This window comes from Mya arenaria, chromosome 12 (assembly GCF_026914265.1).
Source record: "Mya arenaria isolate MELC-2E11 chromosome 12, ASM2691426v1".
Taxonomy (NCBI): Eukaryota; Metazoa; Mollusca; class Bivalvia; order Myida; family Myidae; genus Mya; species Mya arenaria.
Genome location: NC_069133.1, coordinates 55,179,757 through 55,207,128, shown reverse-complemented (window position 1 = coordinate 55,207,128; position 27,372 = coordinate 55,179,757). Strand labels below are relative to the sequence as shown.

The following is a 27,372-nucleotide window of genomic DNA, read 5'->3' as shown; positions in this document are numbered from 1 at the left end:
AAATATTGCAAAACCCAAATAAAAATAAAATTCATTTTCGTAGTTTTAGTTTTATTTTTTCCGACGAACGTTGCTCCAATGTTAAGAAGAAAATAAAATTAGTGTTCTATAACCCATATCCCAGAAACAACTGGTGTACCAATTGTCATTGCGCGGGCGCATCGGCGCCCGGCGCATATATTGATTGTTTTAGAAGCGTCCCTGGTGCAATGGGCTTGCGCATGCGGCGTTTTCATTTTTTTGTTCGCGCATGCGCCGTTTCTTACCGTCCGCTCTCGGATAATTCCGAAGCAGTTCGCCATTAGACTGGTTCCTGTTCGATTTTGCAATAGAAGATTGGTAATCTTCTAATATGTGAAGCTTTGAAAATATAAGGCAAATTAAAACCAGAGATTTTTTTAAATAACTCTTTTAGAGAAAAAATATCATAAATGCACAGTTGTTGAGAAAACTTCTCTTTTTTATTTAAATATTTTTACATAAAAGAATAAACCACGAATGCGCAGAATGTATCTTACAATAATCTTAGAAAATCGGTGAACTAGTCTATTATCTGATTACTCGGTTATGACACGTACGGGTCAGATGCAAGCGTCCAGTAGACTAGGGATATCAAGGTCAACACGCTGGCGGTTGGGGAAAGGTAATTTCATTTTCTTTTTACGTACATTTGTAGTGAACTGAAAAACTATTGTTATTTTATATTTATCATTTTAAAAGCAGGTTTCGTGTCTTTCGATTTAAACAGTAGCACGGTTTTTTTTGCGGTATTCCTACTTTCATTTTGGACAACATTTGAAGGCTTTTCCAAATTGCGTCATTAAAACCAGGAATGATAGCCGTCCAATGAAAACGCTTCTTGCATTTCAGACATAGGCGAGTGTGCGGTCAAGGTCAAAATTGCGAGAGGGTGATTCGAAGTGAAATACCGCAACCAAAACGTTTTATTTGGACATTAACGCGTCTATCTGAATGAGTCACAATGGTAGGGATGCTATTTCAAGCCCTTCTTTGTAATGCAAGCGCAAAGTTTGCATGTCAGTCTGTATGTAACGAGTTTAAGGTGATTTGTTCGTAGTCATTAAATTTTTGCATCGTTTTCATTATGCACCAGTTATTATTTTAGACTAATGCATCAGTCAATTGAAACCACGCCCCCACACCCCGGTCAGGGGAATAGCGAGGACCCTAACCATAGGTCCAGCCAACCTTGGCTAAAATCCCGTCCTGCGAGGATGAACAGATAGTTTAATCTCGCCAAATGCCCCCGCACCCCAGGGGCCCTAGGTAAGGCCCATTCCCTGCTATATTTAAAGCGAAGACATAACCATCCCATTCACCCGGCAATGCAGGGCCACCTGAAAGTTAAAAACATGGTCCATTTCCCCGGCTATCCCCGGTATACCCCCGGACCTTGGAGTCGTGGTTATAATTGACTGGTGCATTAGTTTAAAATAATAAACATGTTTTACGGGATTCTGTCTCAATAAAATGTATATTTATATTTATCATCCTACATTCCAATTTCTACCACAAGAGTTGTAAATATTGAACAGATAGATGAAAACTGCAAAAAATGGCCACCAACAATAATGGGCCAGGACTGAGGAGTTCCAAGAAATGAGTATTCTTCAGCCTACAAATATCAGTGCTGCCCCGCTGCCCAAAACCAGGTTTGTTCTCTTTCTTAGTTTCCTGTTAACTTTATGGTTTCAGAACAATAGCCAGCATTCATATTAAAAATGAAATCCCAAACCTTCTGCATTTTGTGTTGTTATGTAACACAACTAAAGCTAGGCAAATCTTTTGCTAAGTTTTTAACTGCAACTTTAAATAACACTGCTTTTGGTATTAACATTCAACCTTTAATAAAACAAAAACATATGGATGTTTCAATGCATTTTAATAAATAATTGAATGTATTTACAATTATTCACAATTTCATATAAGTTTAAAAAAAATTAACTCTACAAGCTTACATTATTTCACAATATAATCTTTTTTTAGACATCATTTTGATATTTATTTCGCACAAAATACATGACCTATAAACAAGCCTTCCTAAAAATTAATAACATTTTTTCACTTTTTTCTAACAAAATTGCTTAACTCAATAGCTGAATAAAGTAATGAAATCATTACTTGTATATAAATACTTAATCTTAATTATTATTCTGCAATCCATGCATCAATGTTTGATTTGTATAACCTGATTCAGAATTGACATCAAATTGCAAATTACCTGTCAATTCACATTTCGAATAAAGCTTATGAAATCAACCTTGAAACCTAACAAATTCACCTCAGTTTAATGTTTAGAGTTATTTTATTTCTCATGTTTCATGTTATCAGGTCTTCAGTGCTACATTCACTTATCATGATATCATAACAAACTCCTTTCATATCTTTTTAGAGCAACAAGCAACTTGTGGCAACAAGTAAATGGACCTTGACAAATGTCCTCTATGTTAGAGCCAGTCCCTCACACAAGTGGCCTACTTTTGCACAGCTGAGGTTGTTATCAAACGCAGCAGTAGGTATGAAATGCGGAAACTGTTCCAACTTGATCTTCAATAGTTGAGTTACTCCTCATCACAATACCTGAACTGAAAACAATCGGTGACGTTCCTGCACTTCACTTCTACCTCACAGTGCTTTTCCCTATAAACACTAGAGGAAAGTTTGAAAATGAAAAACTTGTCATTGCAAGTGTGAAAGGACCAAATTTATTCTTAACGAAACAACCTGCCTCAATGCTTTAGCTGACACTACATCAAGTCAACACAAGGCAATTTGTTTTTCTCGCAACCTGAGCGGTATGTTGAATCTGATCAAAATTGTACACAACCACTGGTCAAGAATATAGAAATACAAGTTGTATGATCAGTAACCTAAAATATTCTTGAATATTTGAACATAATAAAAGAGTATTTGTTAAAGTTATACATATTGTGTGTAGTGTAGGTAAGATCAATGTCAAGGTTATTTTGGCTAAAAAAAAAGAAAAATGAGTCTTGATTCATAATATCGATGAAATAGCAAGCCTTAAGTATTTTCGATAAAGTGATACATGTATTTTGTGGTGATGTCATAACCTTGTTTCACTGTTTTTGAAGAGAAAACACATGTTATAAATATATTATCACATTTGTGTTTTTTTAGCTCGACTATCTTAAGAATAAGGTGGACTATTCGCTCTGGTGTCGGTGTCCGGTTCAAGTTTTAGGGCAAGTTGGGATTTTCACTTATAAGTCCAATACTCTTCATTCAATTGACTTAATACCTCACACAGTTGTTCAAGGCCATCATATAATGGGAATAGATAACTCCTTTATACAAGTTATGGCCCCTGATTGACTATCAAACTTAGGTTAAAGTTTTAGGGCAGGTTGGGATATTTATTAATAACTTCTCTATCATTCGTTCATTTAACTTAATGCTTGACACATTTGTTCAGGACCATCACACAATGAGGTTACATAACTCTGTATTATCCTTAATACAAGTTATAGCCCCTGATTGACTTAGGTTAAAGGTTTAGGGCAGGTTAAAGTTATAGAACAAGTTGGGATTTCCACTAATAAGTCCAATACCCTTCATTCAATTGACTTAATACTTTACACAGTTGTTCAGTGCCATCACATAATTAGGTAAGATAACTCCATATCATATTTTATACACATAATGGCCCCTGATTGACTATGGAACTTAGGTTAAAATTTAAGAGCAGGTTGATATATTTATTGATAACTTCTATACCCTTCATTCATATAATCCTTAATACAAGTTATGGCCCCTGATTGACTTAGGTTAAAGTTTTAGGGCAAGTTAAAGTTTTAGGGCAAGTTGGGATTTTAATTAAAAAAACTTCTATAAATTCATTCAATGCACTTAATACTTCGCAGAATTATTGACGACCATCTTACACTAAGGAACATAACTTCATGTTAGCCCTAAAAACAAATTATTGCCCTTGAATGTTTTTTTTTCTTTTTAACTCTTCTTTTAATTTCTTTTGAAAGGCACATTTTTATATTCCTTACCACATTTTCATAAAGGGAAAACAAGATATTTGAATGACCTGTGTCATTGTTCGGGCGGGTGGTGTAAGAGCAGCATCGAAGTCACCTTATGTATCGAATAATTTTAGCTAGGTTTGACATAAAGAGACCAAACTTGGTATATGCAAAGAGCTTATGGAGACCTTTCATGGGAATGCGTTTGAGGCCCCTATGATCAAGGTCAAGGTTACTATTAATAGAAAAAGGGTTGGTTTTGAATAACTTAAGTAAGGGTCTTCTAATTGGTACCAAATTTGGTATATAGGAAGAGTTTATAGAGACCTTTCCTGAGATTGTTTTTTTGGCCCCGAGAGTTATGGTCTAGGTCAAGGTCAAAATATAATTATGGTAAGTACTGAATAACTCAAGTAAGGGTTGACATAGTGTGACCAAACTTGGTATATAGGACAAGTTTATGCAGAACTTTAATGGATGCTTTTTGGCCCCCTATGGTCGTTGTCACTGTTACTAAAAATAGATTACTGTTTCAGTTAAGGCTGATATACTGTGACCAAACGTGATATATGTAGGAAGAGTTTATAGCGCGGACACGAGTATGTGTACTCTGACATTTAAATAACTCGTGTGACTTTGATCTTTGAGTTATGGACCCTGGTCAATGTCACTGCTCATCGTCTCAATGAGGACAACATTTGTACCAAGCAAGATGGTAATCCATCATTGCATAAGTAAGTTATAGCACGGACACGAAATGTTACAGCCAGACGGACAGACAGACTGATGAAGTGTTTCTGTAATCCCCTCCCCACTCCGTGGCGGGGGATTTGAAATTTGATATTTATAAAATAGTGTACTTCCATTTTTGCCATTGTGTTTTACCATTATGTCAATATGTTAAGTTACAGTTGTGCCAATATCTTACAGTCTCCATATATGACTTTACAGAATCGTAACATTATTTAATAACCTCATCATAATGATACTTATCTTCCTATTGTTTTCTTAAATGTTCTGCAATTTTAATAATTATTTACAAAACATGTTCCTAAAATCAGAGACATTTGACAGTATTATAAGACTTCTCATTCAAGGTTTTGTCTATCTGAACACTGATGTTGACATAATGCTCTGTAGATATCATTATGCTTTTGCTAAGTTTAATTCCCATTAATGTTTAAATTAATGTCTTATATGTACATATATTTAACAATGTTCTGTTTTTCAACATCTCACTTAAACAGTTACAAAATGTTAATTTACAAGAAATACTTGTATTTATATCACTATGTTATTTTGCCATGTCACCCTTCTTTACTACCTGTTATGCTTAAAGCTGCACCCTCACAGATTTACCATTTGTACAACTTTTTTTATTGTTTGTCTTGGAAAGCGCAAATTTTGTGTAAATATCCGCAAACAAATGATAGATTACTGACAAAAGATCAAATCACAGATTTTCATATTTCCATTTGAAAATTAATGTCTTATGGCTTAAGCTGTTACTAACAGTTTAAGAAAATTGCATTTAAAACATTTTTGAACTTAAGTATAAAAATCTGCAATCTTTTTTGTCAGCAGTCTTATATAACTGGTTTCAATGGATTTTCGCAAAATATGGCTCGTTCTAAGTCAAAAAATGAAAAAGTTGTCAAAACGTTCAATGTGTGAGAGTGCAGCTTTAACTCTGATGAATATATCATTCAATGTCTCTTTTATAGGCACTAACTCTCCATTTACATTTTACATTAGAATTCATAATGCTTAAAAAAGTATGCCTGTTTCAACTTCTCAACTTACCCTGCTTTTTTTGCATGACCCTTAACCATTCTATTGTGTGTTGTTGTTTTTCATTTTCGTGATTTATGACTTTTCAAACTTTAAAAAATAATGGCCTTTTGGCTATCAACCATATCAGCAATGCTTATGCTGATAATATAAAACTCCAGGCATATCATTTATAGTTTTGGGTTTGACAACTTTCAACTTTTAAGTTAGGCCACAACAAATTGATCATTTGTTCTACGGATTTTGCCCAAAAAAAGTAGGAGCGAGCGAGCGAAAAAAAAAAAAATATTTTTTTTTTGAATTTAAGGCAAATCAGAGGCGAGCGCAAGGCGAAAAATTAAAAAAAAATAAAAAGTATATTTGTTACCAAATTTATCATACAATTATGTCAAGAAATGCTTTTTAATTGCAAACATATGTTCAGTTATTAATGAAAAGGTTTTGATTGTATCACAGTGACATGAAAATCTCTCTCAATATTTAACAAATGGCAATAAGGTCCAGTGCTTTACTATTAACTTCAATTTAAACGTGGATTATTGTAAAGACAACATTCCTCATAGTAACATACAATTATTCGAAGACCAAAAAGAAAACTATTGTATTCATTCCGTAACTTACTATTACAAAAAAAACATTTTAGACTTGTATGAGTTATTCATGATTTGAGCATTTCTAAATATTGGGTCAGGTCTAAATTTGAACCTCTTGAAGCACATGATTAAATTGGTGTCAACTACTAGTGACTTTGACATTTCAGAAGATTGAAAATGTAAATAACACAGAGAACATATCTAATAAAGACACTGTGGATTAAATTGCGGGACAACATAAATAAAGCAGTATCAAACAAATCTGCAAATGTGGCACCAGTCATTATATTAGAGCAGGTGGTGGAATAAAGATATTTCCCTTTAAAGAACCCGCCTTTACCCCGAACCTATGGTTTATAGGTCCGTGCCTTGAAAAAGAATATCATGTCGGCCTCCATAGCTTCAATGCCCGTAAGAGGGTGAGAGTGGTCTAGTGGTATAGGTGTCCGCCTCTCACCTAAGAGGTTGTGGGTTCGATCCCCACCAGGGGTACTTTCTCATAGCTTGTCAAAAAAAGGACACAGTACTGGTTTCTGCCCAGGAAACGGACTCGAGAGTGATTCTATAAGCTATCAGCTTTCGTCACAATCGAGCTAAAAAAAAATAGTATAAACCAATGCCCATAAGAAACAGGCCACTTTAATTCAGGCCATTTTATACAAATGGATCAAAGAAAACAAGTGGATAAAAACGAAGAATTGAGAAAATTAAAACAGTCATTTTACTTATAAAAGGTTTTATTTTCTGATTTTACTGATGTTTTTTTATACTGTCCATGTGTATGTAATGCACTAGTCAATTGTAACCACGCCCCAAGGTCCGGGGAATAGCGGGGACTTTGATTTTCAGTCCAGCCAACCCCGGGTATATCCACTGCATTCACCCGGCACTGTGGGGCCACCTGGAAGGTAAAAACTTGGCCCATTTCCCCGACTATCCCTGGTATACCCCAGGACCTGGGGGGGGGGGGAGGGGGCGTGGATTGACTGGTTCATAAATTCAATGTACAGGCTGTTTCTAAAACATTTACAAGTCCTACTATTTTTATCTGTTTATAACGATTATGATTATATGAAAACTGAGAAATGCATTTTAGAAAATTTAAAAAATAACTCACCAAAACATGTTCAATTGTGTTAAGTCGTGTGTCCGTGTATTTTAATATAAGTTTTGCACTCAAAATCCGATTTAGTTATTATTTAACACAAAATTTTGAGTACAAAACAATGAATTACTTAAAACACACATATATAATTATTGACTTCGACGATGTGAAACTGTTGTTGTTTACTGAAGACTGTAATCCATTGACTTTGACACTGATTTTCATTTAAAACGTGTATTTTACATTACGAAAACTGAAAGTAACCCGAAAATTAATACCGGAAATAAATAACAACGGTGCGTCCTGCAAAATATTCCCGACAAAAAAAGACTGTCAACAAATATCGGCTGTTTTGCGGTTACCCGGACCTGATTTTGTCCTGACACGAGGAAATTTTGCTCGCGAAGAATGTAAAGCATGGAAATACCTTCAAAAAAGGCGAAGTTGACGTTGAAGGATTAAATTCTTAGTAAAATAACTTCAGAAAATAGAGGAAATTCAGAAGTAAACAAAAAAAATAATATGCGCGGCCAAATAGTAAATGCGGGCGCAAAAAAAAAGTTTATTTTATTTTTTTTTCGTTTTTCGAATTTTAGGTGCGGCAAATCCGACGAACAAATGATCAATTTGTTGTGGCCTTAGTAAATCATTTAACAAATAAACCTATTATCAACCCAATTCATTCCAACATAACAACTGAAACTGAGTCTTTTTAAGCCCACCCCCCATGTAAAAGATATTTATCATCCTATAAATAGTTTCATTCAAATACTGTGCATTTGCATACTAGGTACATATTACTAGGTTTTCATGCATTTTCATTTATATTCTTTTCTTTCATAACTGTTCCATTTCATTGCTTATGAAATAGTGGCAGCATGTATTTTAGTATTGTATTAATTTGTCTGTGTGCATTCTTATTCCAAGTATTGGTCATAATGTATATGTCGCACTTACACCAAATTATAAAAAATATTCTTTCTATTGTTTATTACATTTCAGTACAACTCTGCCATTCCCAGCATACATACTAACTCTGTATATTTTGTTATAATGCTTATTACTTTTTGTTGTATACAAAATGTATATAAAATGTCATATTGCTCATGTTCTTTCTTGTTTGTACATATGTTCATATTTCAGTAATATTCAATGCAGTATTTATTCTTATATTTCAATGTTATATTTTAAGTGTCAGTATATGCTAAACTTGTTTCCTTTGTTTAAAACATTCTGCATGCCTATAAATCATCTACGCCACAGAACAAGGAAAATTACATTAATAATGATGATCAGACTTCTTTCTTTCAGCTCATGTATAACCAACTTCTTTTAGTTTTTGTTAAATGTATTTTTTTTAATTGTGTTAAAATCTGTTACATAAGCAAACAGTTTTATGTGTTTTTCAGTTAGAAACAATAGCTTTGTAACACTTAATTATAACGGTCAACTTGTTTCGCGGATTATTAGCCAAAAGTAAACATTGTTTTAAGCACATGTCCTTAATTAGATTTTTGGATAAACCTTTGGTGCTACTCCTGTTTAAAGTCAACATTTCACCAAAGTACTTCAAATTCTCAACGTTTCGAACTTTGCCCAGAACTTACCAAATCATGTTGGCATATTTAACATTTCAGCTATCATATCAGCCACTCCAAAAGAAAACCACCACTGTGGCCATGTTGTATTTTATAAATGTGTGTATATTGATACAGTTCATGAATAAAGTTATTTGATACAATTATGGTTTCTGTCATAAATATACCATCAGTTGTACAATTGTTATTGTGTTACGTTTTTTTTTTCATTTCCGAAACAACAGCCCAATTCTTTCATCTTTTAATCAACTTTATTTTACATCTACAATCAATGTTAGTCCTTACTTTATTTACTTCGTTCTGACCCTACATAAAGACTTGCATAACCAATAGTTGGCCCGCGCTAACATCCAATTGCTGCATCTTGCAGCAACTTTTGTACTTGTTAATTATAGGTCTTTTTACTGCACAAACCACGTAAACCAGTCGGAAATACGCGGGGAAACAGAACAGGTACCCGTTACCATAACAACGGCCTGTCAAAAGTGAAAGTAGTTTTTGTCATACCCCTTATTTCTCGCAATTTCTGCAGCTATATAGAAATGTTTTACAACAAAAACGTTCCGATGTTTATGTTTCATTAGTTAAATCAAACCATGGAGAACTTAAAGCGTGTTTATTGTGATTTTTTTTTATAAATTCAGTATGTTGTTCGCGTTTCGTGGAATGATTGCGAAACTTCCGGTCAAAATAAGGAGACAGAAAATCTTGGGTTGTTTTGTCTATTAAAAGTCGTTGGCGCACGTCGTATATTAACAAGGATGAATTGGATTACAGTGCAAAAATGTATAGCTTCTGACAAACACAAACTGCAAAATGATATCGTGTTCATCATAGTCAAAATGGATATTTTTTTCTGAATTTGACTCTGGGGAGCATTGAACACACTACTTCACGATCACATATTTGAAGAGAAAAACACAAGGTATCGTGATATTCGTAGTTGTTAATTAGTTTAATAATGATTTAGAATTTAAATCGTTATAGAGTACTGAAAATGATGTAATAATAACATAGTGTGTGTTTCCGATAAAACAAAAAATCTGAACATAAGATATCTGGCAGTCAGTGCAAGAAGTCAAACTTATCTGTTGCTTATTGCCAACGGGCATAGCTGGAATTAGAAGGATATTTTTCAGGACTGATTCTAAAATCAGTTCTTAGACCTGGTTTTTTGAAACATATAACACTTGTCAAATTTATCTTAATGCTCCCGAATTTTCTTTGGTGAAGTACATAAATGTAGATTTTGACTGTCTGTGTATCCGTAAGCCCTGTCAAACTTTGAAGTGAAGAAGAATTTCCATCAGGGCGTCGACTTTTTTTGGTTATTTTTTCTATATCAAAACCACATCACGGTAAATTGTCACGGTACTATTTCGTTAAAAACACATTTGACCTCCTTATTATACCGTGTCTGAAACTTTGTTCAATGTTTGATTACTTCACAATGGAAAGGATATGCTTATACTGGGCAAAAGGTTAGAAATGGCCATTTAAACTTCTTTATTACACTGACATGTTTCATAAAATCCATGGGTTGATAATATATGCACCTCATATGCATAGATGCATTCGAACAAATATATACAATTAATTTCAATGAGCGCTTGAACTCCACAGTGTTGAGGTCAATATTTTCAGTCATTAAAAGGATCTTATAATTATGCTTTTGAAACTTTATGGTGATCTATCACCCTTTTTTCAGCCTATGAAATAGCTGACACAAGTAAGGTGTGTTTTGTCTTCATGATATAAGAAGATTTAAAAAAATCAAAAAAATCGGAGAAAAATCCGTTTTATTTTTATTTATTTCTCCTTCGGGACGTTTTATGCATTTTATTTTTATTTTTATTTCCTCCTCCTTACCCAACTTTTTGAAAAATCTCCCGTAAATCTAAAGATAAAAAACTCTGGCCTTATCTATTTTTTTTCTGGTTGATGCAAAGCTGCATTCATTATAAGACAATATGAGGGCATACTTCAACCTTGAACTTACTATGTCAAGTGGCTGTCTTTTAATAGTCAAGAAGTGGCACTGTTGCTCCGACTTGATTCACTCGTTTGCAGATGATGTTTGTATTCGGTCATTGGGTACTTCAATAATCAGTTTACATGTTAGTTTTACTTTATTCATCATTGTTTTGTCTTTGATGCTGGCTCTAATGAGGTTTATATTTTGATTGTGTGATAATTGATAAACGTTGGAACAAGTGTGAATGGATGTGCGTATAAACTCATGAAAAACACAAAAACGGTCAACCACTATTCCAGTGAAATCGTGTTTCACTAACCATTCCTAGGCTGTAATACCATAATTTATTGAAAAAGCTACTTTGATTGCGTGTTTAGTCTGTTTGTTGTGTGAATACGTTGGTGTCTCTCGTCCGTGTCGTTTGGGCCTTTAAATTAAATTGTGCCCCTGATCAGGGTTTAAATTCCATAAGAAATAAAGAGCGAAAATATAAATATAAGTATTGATTCTTATTTTTCGTGCGTTCATACTGCCGTGCGTTCATGCAGTATGAACGTTCGGTCGCTATTTTGCAAATATTCCAAGAAGCACTAACGCGCTTCATGGACTTGCAAAATCGCGGGCGAGCGTTTATATTGCATGAACGCACGAAAAATAAGAAACAATCCTGAAATAGGGCTTGTCCCTGGAGTGTTCATTGCATTTACCTTTTCATTTCATTTTCTTTATTTTAAGATATAAACAACTGTATTCAATTTGTGTTCGACTTCTGTTGTTGATATTTTATTAACATGATATATAAAAATGTTTAAGAAATGTCACAGGAGGGTAAATGGCATCACACTTCTAAATGATTCCCAAACTGTAACTAAGCACTTCAAAATTGGTTATTTTCGTGATGCAAAAAAACACACCGATAGTTGAGGTCATTTATCCTTTCAAGCATGTTGCAAATGAAGCAATGATGTATGGCTAACTTATTCGCTTTGCCAGCTAACAAGGTTGACAGGAGTTCATAGCTGTGTCAAGAAACTTGAAAACATTAGACTAGTCCAGGGGCGTACCTAGGCATACTCCAGTACGCCCGGGCGTACACGCGAATTTAAACTTCATCGAAATGGCAAATGGTTAAAACTCGAAACCAAAACTTATTAAAAAAGTCTAAGGGGGTATTTACTGTTAATGCATAATAATTATTATACATTCTTTACATTGGTTAAAGTTTGACTTTATTTGACTAAATGTTAGCGTACATAATACTTGAAAATGGTTCCTTTACAACTGTGTTCTTCAAAAACAAATCAGGGGACACCCTCGCGTACACCAATATAACACAATGTGACCGAAGTAAAGAAAGCCCATCATATGTCGACACCTAGCACAGAGTGTACGGGCGTACAATTCAAAATACCCTGGGTACGTCCCTGACTACTACATACACTGTAAGAAAGCTAGCATGCTTCTAAACCTGCTTTTCTCATTCAGGCTTTTCACATTTGAACCAGCCTGACATTTGAACCCACCACTGACTTTTGACTCTTGAACCCGTGTTTCGTTCATCATCGATTGAGAAAGCTTGTACGTTGCCTTCTAGCAGAGCGGACTGCTTTATTGTATTCACCGCTTTGAACTCCATTAATCCTCACTAACGTATACATTTATTTATTACCGATCAAAAAAAAATCAAGGATGTTTGTGTCAACAAAGTTCAGATACAATGTATGTTCCAAACATTAATTCCAGAATTCTAGAGAGGTTAAACTCTATGAATGAAATTAATGAATTAATCAAATGAACATATTCATATTACAATTAATAGTTCATCTTGAGGTCAGAATATAACTGTTTTCCTGATATAAAGCAATCAATATTTTCTCAAAGTGACTATTACTTCTTCCGTTCTTGTCGGTGGTCCATTCTGAGATAAAGGTTCAAACATGCACAAGAAGATTGAGTTGTAGTTTTTTTTTAAATACCACTTTTTTATTACGGTTCATTCAGGTGTTTTTTCTCTAGACGTGCATGAATACATGTATGGATGTTTTGTTTTTGTTTCATCATATCATGGGATGCTTATGAGAAAAAACTGTGACTTGAAATGAAATGCACTGAGTGTAAACAAGTACGAGAAAACTATTCCTCATTGCACATATTTCACTTTGGTTATTAAATTTGTTTTCACTAATTTCAAATCTATTATTCAACAACAATTTGTTCATGATTAGCTTAATATGCTTAAAAAGTCAATGCACAATAATAGTCAATTGGTTAAAACTTGTATATGTAAAAAAGGAGTTTGTATGTATATTCGAGGGTGTTAAAGCTGCACCCTCCCAGATTGAACGTTTTGACAACTTTTTTATTTTTTGTCTTGGAACGAGCCAAATTTTGCAAAAATCCATATTTATATAACTGCTGACAAAAAAATTAGATCGCAGATTTTTAATAATTAAGTTCAAAAAAGGATGTTTTATGCATTTTGATTAAACCTTTAATAACGGTTTAAGCCATAAAACATTAATTTTCGAACGGAAATATGAAAATCTACGATTTGATTTTTTATCAGCAATCTTTTATCATTGGTTTGCAGATATTTACGCAAAAATGTGCTCTTTCCAAGAACAAAAAAATAAAAAAGTTGTAAAAATGGTATATCTGTGAGAGTGCAGCTTTAACACAGATTCGGGCAAATTTTGGCGGTATTCCGGATGGCGATATTTGATACGCCTGGTTTTACTTGTACTGTATAGCAAACTGCATTCGGATTTTATCAGTTTACGACAATCTTTAACTTTGCTACTTGTATATTTCTGGGTTAAAGAAGGACATGATAAATGACCAGCTTGAAAAGCATCTAAAATGAATTTACGTGAGATATATATCGTTATGCTATAGAGGTTAATATGAAATTCGCACCCCGGGTTCTGTTCCGTACGTATAAAGCATATTTTTTTGTTTCACTCCGTTCGCTCTATTGCCATTTACAAAATTTACAAAATCGTTATTGAATATTATCATATATGTATTCTTTCTTTAAAGTTGAGCATATCACTGGTTATATTATATAATGACATTATAATGACTGAAAATCTTTATTTTCGTAAATTTTATTGAATACTGAAATAATTTCTTAAAACTAAAATCGCTTATACATTTCTTTAAATATGACTTCACACATTTCAGGAAATCGACTTAAGTTGATAAATAACTTAAGAAGTTAGTAGTAGTAGTAGTAGTAGTAGTAGTAGTAGTAGCAGTAGCAGTAGCAGTACCAGCAGCAGCAGCAGGAGCAGTAGCAGTAGCAGCAGCAGTAGCAGTAGCAGCAGTTGCAGTAGCAGTAGTAGTAGTAACATTCAGCTTTAAGCATCTAGCATCTAGCTAGAAACCACTTGATCGAACATACGATTATTTTACTTATAATATTGTTCGTAAGGCCCTACCAAATACGATTCAGTCGCGGATATCATAACTTAAAACATGATATTGTCAGCTACCCTCGGCCACGATACAGAAATGTTAAGGTGGCTTTCTTCTGTATCTGTTCAACAATGCCAGTTGTAGACGTTTGATAAATTGTAAGATTATTTAAAGACTAGTTTGCACAATTAAATAGTTTTATTTGTCAAACGCTTTACTTGGTTAATATTCACAAACCACACTGTTTGGGCTTTTTCGACCAAACCAAAGACCACTTTAGTTCAACTGGTTGCTGCGGAGACATGATGGGTTTCTGTTTGACTATATTGTTAACTGTCGTTAACCTATACCCCAGTTCGGCTCATTCAATGTGCATGTTCCCTAGATAAATTCATATCTAGCAAAGTTTACATGTACCGAGCGTAGATTAGTTTACATGTACCGAGCATAGACTAGTTTGCATGTACCGAGCATAGACTAGTTTACATGTACCGAGCATAGACTAGTTTACATGTACCGAGCATAGACTAGTTTACATGTACCGAGCATAGACTAGTTTACATGTACCGAGCATAGACTAGTTTACATGTACCGAGCATAGACAAGTTTACATGTACCGAACACAGATTAGTTCACATGTTCCAAACATGAATGGGTTCACAAATTTGCCGAACATAGAAGACTAGTAGTTTACATGTACAGAACAAAAGAACATCTACCGAACATAGATATGTTCACATGTACCGAACATAGATAAGTTCACATGTACCGAACATAGATAAGTTCACATGTACCGAACATAGTTTAGTTCACACATGTACCGAACATAGTTTAGTTCACACATGTACCGAACATAGTTTAGTTCACACATGTACCGAACATAGTTTAGTTCACATATGTACCGAACATAGTTTAGTTCACACATGTACCGAGCATAGATAAGTCCACATGTACCGAACATAGTTTAGTTCACATATGTACCGAACATAGTTTAGTTCACATATACCGAACATAGATAAGTTCACATATACCGAACATAGATAAGTTCACATATACCGAAGATAGATAAGTTCACATGTACTGAACATTGATTAGTTCACATACCGAGCATAGATAAGTTCACATGTACCGAACATAGTTTAGTTCACACATGTACCGAACATAGTTTAGGTCACACATGTACCTAACATAGATTCGTTCAGACATGTACCGACAATATATGGGTTCACATGTACCGAACATAATACGCTACGATAATGTAGGAATTTGGTGTAGTTAGTGTTTGCTAATATGTTTTTACAAACTTGAACATAATTTTGCGCGGCGCAGTCGGGCGACCATTTTAATTGATAACTGTATTATAATAATAATAAACAATAACCTGATTGTTTAATATCATGTTCCGTCGATTTGACAGGGCTCTGTTTAAATCAACCATACATGCTTTAATGGTAAAATACTCTAATCCCAGTTATATGAATAGACCACTGGCACCGGATTTTCAAACTGAAACATTTTTTTAAAAAATAAAAAAAAATCTTACAATTCCTCACTAAAAAATATAATACCGAATATTTAAGAAAAAAATATTTTTCAATATTTTTTCAAATATTCGGTATTATAATTTTTAGTGAGAAATTATAAGATTTTTTTGATTTTTTAAAAAATTGTTTGAGTTTGAAAATCCGGTGCCAGTGGAATAGACAGCATATAAATTCGATCACTTTGCATTATTAAACGGAGCTCCGTCACAGATAAGAATACTGTATGGCTATATACGAGTATATGCTTTAACCGGATGAAATCAAGTGTATACCTATAAAGATACAGGTGATGATATGATGTGAACTGGGTCCTGGTAGCAATGGGTCCCAGGTTTGAGCCCCGATCTGGCTGCCCATTTTTCTCACACAGTGACACTCATATCAACATCAGATAGTTTGTTAATCAGCACTTAACAAAATGAGATTTGAAATTACAACATCGCAGCAGGACATTGACCATACTTGATATGGCTCTCAAGCCATTTTCAGGCCTATCCTTACTTCATTCATGAAAAGTGTCATCACATAATGGGTAGAGTTACATTCACACTATGTTATACAATCATTTAAAAGTACAATAGACAATGTGTCAAATGAAGAGTGCTTAGTTTGAATGAATGCCCATGGCCACAATACAAAGGTAGACGACCTAAACTCAAGCAAACTGTCCATTATTCTGATAACTAATATCTGTAAGACAAATTGATACAGTGTATTGATGACACTCTTTCAACCACGTTACAAGTCATTAAACTTTTACATTTTGTTTGAAAATTCATTACGAAGAGGGCAAACACGATACTTGACATGATTACTAAGAATTTGCTTGCGATCCAACCAACACATTCTCAACAAAACTTGGCTCTATGATCAACCAATGGCATCTCATATTTGCAGCAAATTCCGTAGTGGCTTGAATGTTTTTTTCTTAAATCAGTCGAATATGAATCACTCCTAAGCTTATTCCACCCTCTCAATCGGAACACCTTAGCCAGTATCCAACAGGAATCTCGAAGCTTGCTGGAGATGGCCGAGTTGTTACGATTGTCGCCCTCTAAGTTAACAGGTTATGTATATTTAACGTCAATCGAAATTAGACGAAGTTCAAAAGAGCCATTGTTCTAATCTGCCAAATAAGACGGAAACCTGTCAAGCTTCTATTTTCTATATGATGGGTTTAAATTTAATCATACAGTGCACATGTCAACAATTTAAGTATAACAATTATTAATTAGCAGGTAAAAACGGTCTGTGTGCAGAATAACTATATTTTAACATCATATTATTTTAATTAGATATAAAATACTTACTTCCAAAACATCGTATACTAGTACTCTACGTAACTATTTCGATTTGAATTAAATAAAACAAGATTGCCTTTGATATATTGTCTTAGTCTTACCAAAATGCAAGTTTCTTTCTTTCGATGTTAGGTACTTAAGTTTTAATTTCTTTAATTTAAAGGTACAATGGCCATTGCGATTTTCGTAACATTTTCGCATCTTTTTCAATTTGTACAGTACTTTATACAGTTAAACCGCTAGGTGGTGAATGAAAAAGATGCGCCAATGCAACAATACATATAACGTTGTTTTTCTCCAGACTGACTTATTAAAACAGATGCACAGAAGTAATTGTCAAATTTCAGTTCTATTTTCAATTTCACAGTATTTTATACAGTACCTATAGCTTGTAAATGAATGAAATGCGCCGATCCAACCAGACTTATTAAAAAGGATGTACTGAAGTAAATGTCTTGCATTTTTTATTGAATTTCAAATGAAAACTCAAAAGCTTTCCTAAAAGAAATACAACAAATTTGATTTTATAAATGCTGAAAAGTCATCATATTGAATGCGATATACATGATTGTGTTCCACGTACAAATTGTGTTCCGTTGAGGTACACAAAGTTGAAATATATGTTCATCTATAAATGATATAGTTGATCTATTTTTCTTTGAAATGCTTATATATATATGCGTGTTGTTTGTTTTAGGGTTTTTTCTCCAACACGATTGCTTTACTTACTCTTTGGCACGTGGTGAATGTCTCTAAACTCGTCGATATAGAAAAAATGTACTTCGGTCTGACAGACGAAACGTTTCTTTCAGTCTGACTTAAGATGATTGACGCAGAGAAGAACAATATTTATAATTTGGAGTATAGACTTGTTCAGTAATATGTTCTAATTAAGACATTTATTTCACCGGCAGAATGTTCAGAGATCTACCATTACGTAGATTTACTTTTTCCTAACTCATGAACGCCATGTTAAGGATAAAAAGCAGCCAACTATATATGAACTGTCACCTTGCAGATTCATAGTACGGTCATTGACTCTTCCTTGGCATTACCAGCCAATACCGATAGACCTTTGAACCCTACTTTATTTCTCGCGCACGTATACAACCTTTTCCCTCAAGTTATGGGGTCAAATTTTGCTCCAGTAACCTAAGGTGACTCGGGCAAGAAACGAGATAAAAGCTTATTTTTTATCAATGGATGATTGGTAATGTATCCATTACGTAGCAGTTTTACGTAGGAGTTGTATACTGAGAGTTCATTAGTTCAACGTTCGAGGTCCGAGTAGTACAATTCACAGAAAAGGATCCCTGGCGAAGAGGCGAGTGTTCAGTTATATATTGACTAAGGAAAAAAACAAACACGTAGATTAAATGAAAAAAGGGCATTTATTCAAAATGCCATAAGAGTGTTATAAACTATTATAAACACAATGTACATGTATTTTTTCCGAGAGCTCATATATTGGTGGATTACATAATGCAAAATAGGTGTTGTAATCATAATATATTTTGCAATAAAAATGGAATGAGTTCTGCTAGGACCGTAGGGCTTATGATGTATTTATTATTGATGGAACTATTCCTGAAAGTAGTTGCTAGGCAACCCGGGATTTTATGCGCTATATAAGAACTAAACTACAGAACATTGCCAATATCTATTAAGCCATCTGAAAAAACAACAACTGTATATACATGTACTAAAATACTGATTTAATGCAACGTCTCAACTAAAATTTCGTTAGTAAATCGAGAGTAAATCTGTTTTAAAGAAATATAACTCTACCTGATTGATTATAATCGGGAGATTTCTTACCATAAGATAATGTACCATCATTGAGGGTTTAAATGACAGAGCGTTGGCCCCTGAAAGAGGTAATCTTATTTAGAATTAAGTTTCAGCGGATAAAATTACTCATTATGCCCGACTTTATTTCTAAAATTAACGTTGCTATTCACTCAAGCCGTTATGAAACATATCTGTATCGTTTTTAACGGATTTTAATCGTTAACGGAGAGCAGTGGAAAGCCAACGAGCCATTAAAAGTGAGAAAAAAAAACACCCACATACAAGGACAAGCAATATGGTCTCCATGATTCTCATTTTGATACATAGAACATTATTTTCTTATTACATTTGTAGATCAGTTCAATTCTTAATACTCTTGACACACACTACTGCACTAGATTTGCCATGTTAACATTTAGTTTAATACGTTTAAACATTTTTATTTCAATTATTGTGAAGAAATTTATTACAACATTATATAAATCACTCTCGGTGACACGATGTTACGCGAAGTTGTGGTCTTGATTGTGCTGTGAGGGAAACCCGGGTACCCGGAAGAAACCCACTTGTCCGGCTTGGTGACCACAAACTCTCATGTGCCTTGAACGGGAAAACGAACCTAGGACTGCTTGATTAGAAGCGAGTGGACTAATCACTGCGCTTCCCCTTTACATTTCTGTTATAGTTTTGCCATTTTGCATTTAATCCGCATTTCATTAGTACCTTACGAGTTCTCTTGAATTAATGTAAATTAAATGGGTTAAGAATAATGGCGGTCTTAACTTCAATATTCTAAAGACATTAACATACATGTTAAAGGATTATATCTCATCGGACGTATTCCAATTCTTTGCTGTGAAGTATACTACAGCCCATTGAGAAAACAAGCTAAGACCTTGACACATATTACCAAAGGAAGATAGGATAGAGGAGAAGGTTAACTTGTTCTTTTCAATGAACTTACGACCTAAAACCATAACATAACGACGTCATCACGATAGCTCGGTGTTCTATAAAAACGGGCTAAATCTCTGAACGTTTGCATATTCCACTTTGTATTCGGGAGAGACAATTGGAATAGTTTGCATATTAGACATTTTGAATAATTTAAATATAAAAATGGAAATCATAACGGGGAGTTTAATTGCAATCACGGTTCTGATGGTCATCTATATGTGGAAACAGAGGAGCCCAGAAGCAGAAGCCAACAACTTGCCACCAGGGTCGCTGGGACTTCCGGTCATCGGCGAGTCCATCAGCTTCGCCATCAAAAAGGTTAGTGATATTTGTGGTTAAAACTGGACATGGATTTGCACTTATGCATTTAATATACATAGGGGTTTTAAAAACTACCAAAAACGTAAAGTGTCGCTCTTATTGAAAATCAATACATACACATGTATAGCAAACAAAAATTTTGAGTGATAAACCTTTAACTGCTTTCTAAATAATGCATTTATGGGAAATAATAATTACTGATAACAAGAAAGTAACCGTGAATTTAATAGCTGAAAACGCAAAAAAAACATTAAATGATTGGTGAGTGATAAAATATTTACTGTGATTTTCTATCGTCTCACCAGGTAGAATACCGTGTATTCTGTATACCTTTCTTTGAAATTCAACACGGTATCCTTCATAAAAACCATTGTTTTCGACATTTATTCATCCTTGTTAAATCAATTGTACTAATGGTGGTAGATCTTATTTGTAAAAGTGCATCTTTAAATTAATACCCAAAATCATTTGTGAAAACTATACTGTTTTATAAAATAAGTTAATGAAGGAATTAATTGGTGAAACATCCGAATATAAAACATATGTAAGTACAATGATTAAATATAATAATTCATTCGAAAAAAGGAAATGGTATCGGATTTTATTATCATTGTATTGAAAGAATAAGGACAAGCAGACAATGCCATTACCCTAATTGTGCCATACAGTCGGAACGGCTGGGTCAATGACCGTCCCCTGTCAAAAGTTTTAATAATCATAAATATATTTAAATACCCTCTCATTTGATATTTGATTGATTAACTGACATTTTTTGTGGCCGACTGACAGTATTTTACTGTACTGCTTAGTGAGTCAACACACTTTTTATAGATCTCTTTGTTCGCTATTTTGTTCTAGAATGCTTTTAAATTAGTCCTAAGTTAAAGAGTAAAGTTTAAAAACAAATGCGACCAAACAATTAATATAAATGTTTTAATATACCAAAAAAGATGATTAAAAATGGTTCTTATGACAGATATCTAGTTTATTTTGAAAGAAATGTGCAGAAAACACGGTATTTTTATCTTATAAGACGATAGTAGATCGCAGTAAATCTTTTATCACCCACCAATCATTTAATATGTTTGCTTTTTCAGCTATTAAATAAACGGTTACAATCTTGTTATCAGTACTTGATCTTTTCCGGTTTATCAGTCAAAATATATGTTTATTATACATTCATATGTATTGATTTTGAATAAGAGTGTCACTTTAAACTGAATATTAATTTTTGAAGCCTGGTGACCCCATGTTTTCTTGGTATCATTTTAAAGCTGTTTGTTTGCTGATTACTGATATGTAGATAAATCACCGAAAGTACATCACACATAAAGTTATTTCAGTTACTACATTTGCTCTTTATTTCAACTAAAACCAAACGTAAATGAAATTGTTTAGGTCACTAAACTTCTTTACTATATTATTTCGTTTTCCCTGCAAACATATTTCTTTCAATGATGCGAAAATAATAAAGGGTCACCAAGCATCCAGACTTCACAACTGTGTGGGCCGGATCCCTTAATGGCATTCATCATATCATTATTCGTACATAAAACGCATGACGAAGCCATTTTTTTGATGAAGGAAATATATTTTTTCCAAAATTTCTTTCACCAGAGAAGGATTGTGTGATTATGTGATGAACCACTCTGATGGAAATGTCTCTGGCTGCATCGTGTGTGTAACAATGAAACGGTTTCATGTGTGGTTCGTAACTGTATAAGTATGACTTCAAAATCGAGATAAAATAATTAAGTACTAACATTGCTCATTCTCGATGGACGAAGGTTCATTGACCGATAGAAAACTGTCCTTTCCGCCTTGTATCACATATAAAAGTTGGTCTCTTTATTCTGACACTCATTATATTACTTGGGATCATGTATGCTAACAGGACAACTTTATTGTAAATGTAAAGAATCTTATTTAAAAAGGATGGACTTAATACCAGCGTGAGCCTTTGAGGTATCTGTTTCTTTCTTCAATTATTACATACATACGTCCAATTTATTAAATTCAAATGCCTTTTTTGTATATGAGTTGTACTTAAAAATGTTAGAGGACAAAGTCAGCTCAGTGAGCTGGATGTTTTCGAAACCCAAAATAGCAATAACGTATCTTTTCATATCAAATCACGCTCTCTTACAATTCAAAATAGGTAGATAAATTTGTAACAGCATTTTGTGAACAGATAATGAAGATATTAATACAAGTAACCTGCCTTATGTCAGTAGAGCGAAGACATACTTTAAATTTTTCAAGTCAAATTATTATATCCTTGATACAAAATGCCCTCCATGTGTTTGCTGCATCTTCCGATTAAGCGGACCATTTATACCCATCGTATCTGTTTAATACCTGCGCGGTGTGGTGAAACGAGCGTCGTTAAATATTTCATTTGAAAAATGAATTCAGAAAGTCAATAATATTTTGGTCAATCTGTTCTTAGCTAAAAGAAACTAGATCATACGACTAACACATTGAGGTTAAACGAGCCTTACTCGAAGACTTTAATGAAAAAAAAATATAATTTTGCATCTGCTAAATATTATAACACATACGTCAATTATCTATTGTCGAAATGAGAACACAACTTATTTGGTTGTTCTTTTACAGGTGGCTTTCTTCAAGGAGCGACATGAGCGCTTTGGACGCATCTTTAAAACAAATCTGTTTGGAAAACGAACGGTCCGTGTATACGGGGCCGACAATATCCGGAAACTGGTTAGCGGAGAAGGCCAAATAGTTAGATCTAGTTATCCGACGTCCGTCCGCAAATTACTCGGGGACCAGGCGCTATCAATGAGCCATGGCGACGTGCACAAGGAGAAGAAAACTCAGCTCATGAAATATCTGGTGAGAGTTCTTTTCGTAAAATTGATTATATAAATGCTGAATATGAATTATATAAATGCTGAATATGAATTATATAAATGCTGAATAAATGCTGAATATGAATTATATAAATGCTGAATATGAATGATGAACAAAGGACATCCTTAAGTTTGTTGAAGTTTTTTTATGAAGTTTAATTAAAGACGTCGTTTTTTACTTTTTCCAGAGTCCAGAGTTTTTCCACAATCACTGTCCAATTCTTGCCAATACCATCGCTGAACGTGTTCAAAAATGGCAACACCAGTCGCCCATTGATATTCACTTCGAGACTAGGAAGCTGTTTATGGAGCTAGCGGCAAGGTTCCTCATCAACATTGATATTACCGGAGAGGTCATTGAACAGTTAATGAAAGAGTTGGAAATCTTCACTGATAACGTCTTTTGTCTTCCGTTCAACATTCCAGGATTTGGCTTCTATAAGGTGAGCCTTGCATCTTGCTCAGTCTCAATTATCGTATGCAACACCATCAAACAAAAGTTGGTCTGAGAGTTAGTTTTTCAAGTCGTAGCATTTGAAGTTACGGGATTCAGATTTTTTTGATTTTTTTCTCCTTTTAATGAACGATGTTCTTAATGATTATGCCTTATCTATATTACAGGCAACAAAAGCAAAACAACGAATGCGAGAAATCATCGCTTCGTCTCTGACCGAGTCCGTCAACAATAACGACACCGACGGCCTGAGTTCTGTCTTACAAGGATTGAAGGCTGAGACTAACGATGTCCCGATCCATGAAAACTATGCCTTGCTGGACTCCATCATCGACCTACTTTTCTCCGGAAGTGAAACAGTGAGCTCGGCCGGCTTTTCCCTCCTCGACCAACTGTCAAAACATGAGAATGTTTCTGAACGTCTTCGCCAGGAGGCTCACTCACATGGTCTCGTGAAATTAGAGGAACCAGTCTGTGCACGTGACGTTCAGGATATGCCGTTTGTGGATGCGGTTGTCAAGGAAACGCTCAGAATGTTGCCACCAGTTGGGGGTGCGTTTAGAGAGGTCCTGCAATCGTTTGAACTAGAGGTAAATTTCATTAGATTTTAAGAAGTCGATAAATTAGACGGGAACCCTATTAGTCATTTATTGTTAAAAATCCTAACGGCTCTTTTTGGAGAAGATAATGAAGGTACCAGTATATGGATAAATTTGAACATCAAACATTATGCATGTAGTAATAAATGTATACGTGAATTCCTCCATGCGTTAAGGGACAAACAAACCAGTAATATATCAATATTGAAATAAAAGCATGGTAAACATCCTATTTCCTATCTAATTAGTGTTTTAATATGTTTAATTCGGTTTCAGGGATATACATTACCGAAGGGATGGACTGTTGTCTTTGGCATTCGTGAAACCCATGAAAGAGATTCAACTGTAACCAGTACATCTACATTCCTCCCAGAGCGCTGGCTCCATGACAAAAACAGCTCAAGCAGTAGCCCATCCATGTTCCCGTTTGGTGGAGGCGCAAGGGTGTGTCCGGGACAAGCGTATGCCAAAATGATTCTGAAACTGTTCACCGTAGAGTTGTCTCGATCCTCTGCATTAGAACTTGTACAAGACAGTCCCCTGTGTTTTTGGCCAAGCCCCAAACCTGTGAACAAAGTGCTAGTCAATGTAACACGTCTGTGATACTCAAAGCTATGTTAAATTGCGCTTTTGTGATCTCATTTTGTTAAATATTTGTTTTATTTGTGGACGCACTGTCAACTAAACATGTATGTCCATGCATTACATGATATTGATAGGATCTGATTTAACCAGATGAGGGATATACCAAAGACATTTACAATATATTTGACAAGTGAATGCAAGCATAATTTTTATGTATATAGTATCACCTCTAAATGAAGACCATTATATAATTATTTAAACATAGTTTGCATATTTTCAGAATTTATACGAAACTTGCACGTGTATTATATCGTCACGCTAATATTTAACATGATTTTACGTTTCATTTTAATGTTAAATGTTAATGTTTAATTTTAATTCAATATTCATTCATGTACATGTAATTGTTAATGATTTTCTAGTGATGATCTTTAACTAATGGTAAAACGATTAATGTATTTGATTACTCATTATTTATATGGAAAAGGTTTGATATTGAGTTATAGTGTATTAACCGACCAAATCTCATTAAAATAATATCGTGACGCTCGCTTCATTTCATTACGCTGTGAACGCCCACAGCGTTACGTCTTGAAGCGATAAGCGTTACGTCGTGAGAAGAGTATTGGGAATCTTGTTTTAATGAGATTGTGACAGACCTTTTGTTGCCTTCTTGTCATTTCATTTGGTGACACAGGCTTAGTTCCCGGTGATATCTCTTGGTTTGCGTTTTTGAAATACATCTCTTTTTATATACTTTTATATCAGTTGCTGATTTACTTCATGTCTTAATCAGTTGATGCTAAAAACAACGCTGCAATTTAGTCTTACATTATTAGCGAAAAACAAAATGAAATCAAACATAACTTTAACAAATCATATAAACGAAATACAAGTATCAGTGAGCGGATACTTTAATTATGTACCTTAAGTCTTTGACATACATTTTTACAGAGTTCATTACCCACATTCTATTTAAAGTATAAGATAAACTATTTATATGCTATGTGAATTCTTTGTGCCATGACATAATAAATTATTTATTTAAACACAACTCGGGTATTAATTTTGTTTCCACAACGTTAAACACGCCCCTGGGTATAAGTCTAGATGAGCCACTTTGTAACCCATATATATGAGCTATATGGTTGAATAATTTTCATAAAAGCATATATGCTTCGTTTGCGGTGTTAAAGTCAGACATGTTTTGACTTCTGGACTGATGATCAACCCAACACGTTAAATGATGTATTTAATTTGATTATAATTGTAAAATAGTTTATTCCATGAATATATTACAATGAAATAATAAATACATCATAAACAGGTTTATATAGCATTTGAAACAAATAATCTATTATCAATTTTGCAAAGGGATTGGACCACGAGAAATGCCAACAACACGTACGGCTCCTCCTAAAACACGCGGCAAACGTCTACAAGTGACAAACAATGGTCGGAGAAAAGACTTGACTTTTCGGCTGATGCTCAAACCAACGCGTGTAAAGGGACAAAGGGACAAACGTCTACAATTGACCTACAATGGTCTGTGAACGAATCACATATAACATGCCAACAGAAGTAGACCTTTTGACTTGTATCTTTGCCGAGAGATGACAAAGTTACAATATTTTTTATATATGTATGAATAAATACGATACTACCTAACCCCCCTCCCAAATACAAGTTCCTGATGACGATAAATGATTATAAATTGAAGATACCCAATCTAAACGAAGTGTAAACCACACTTAGAGTATTTGATAGAGATTGTGGACCATACTAATATAAGAACAAAGCAAATGGGAAAGCACTTTATTGAAGCGAATGAACATATGATAACTATATTGGGTTGGACTTTTCAATACGAAAACTATCCGAAGTGTTCTTTACCCACGGTACGGTTAAGTAACGAGATAAAGCACACAATTCATCAATCTCCTACGCAGTGTTCTCCCGTAACGAGCAGAGAAGATCTCTGTCACCGCGTACATATATCTACACCTACATTTTATTTGAGGACATTTCTTTCATTTCATCTCCTTGTCGTATTGATGTATTTGTACAATCTTTTAAACGAATAAAGAGTTCACATCTGACGATTAACAAAAAGATATTTGCCGTATTTCCCTTTAGCACCGCTTTGTTAGACGCATGTGAAATAGATTAGACAAAGGTGTTTGGAAAAGAAATGCATTGCTTATGAGTCCTTGCACAGTGTTCAGAACAAGAAAACAAACTAGACTAAAATATTTCATTTCAATTCCATACCGAGTCATCTACTGATCTAGTGCATTTCTATTTACATTAGCTTAAACCGTACACTATACTATTTTGCAAGTACTGCCAAGTCAAACTTTCCACAGCATATCGTATCTTTTATCTTGACAATTTGATCTACTGACCTAAGAGGTAAAAATACGTATACTGGTTATGAGGACAACCTTTTTGT

At 34.2% G+C, this 27,372-nt stretch overlaps 1 protein-coding gene and 1 long non-coding RNA gene across 3 annotated transcripts; both read left to right on the top strand.

The window, feature by feature from the left end:
* Positions 1-168: 168 nt before the first annotated feature.
* On the top strand, positions 169-3,827 carry LOC128211155 (uncharacterized). Of its 2 annotated transcripts, XR_008257225.1 has the most exons (5): positions 169-643; positions 871-985; positions 1,557-1,673; positions 2,414-2,816; positions 3,163-3,827. It is a non-coding gene; the product is annotated as an uncharacterized LOC128211155 (long non-coding RNA). The 2 variants fall into 2 exon arrangements; XR_008257224.1 differs by having other exon boundaries at positions 2,414-3,827.
* A 16,423-nt stretch (positions 3,828-20,250) lies between these two features.
* LOC128210793 (cytochrome P450 26A1-like) lies at positions 20,251-24,938 on the top strand. Its single transcript, XM_052915146.1, has 5 exons — positions 20,251-20,406; positions 23,026-23,265; positions 23,471-23,725; positions 23,904-24,326; positions 24,612-24,938. Exons 1-5 carry the CDS (start codon positions 20,251-20,253, stop codon positions 24,936-24,938), a joined length of 1,401 nt encoding a protein of 466 aa, XP_052771106.1.
* The last annotated feature ends 2,434 nt before the right edge of the window (positions 24,939-27,372 follow it).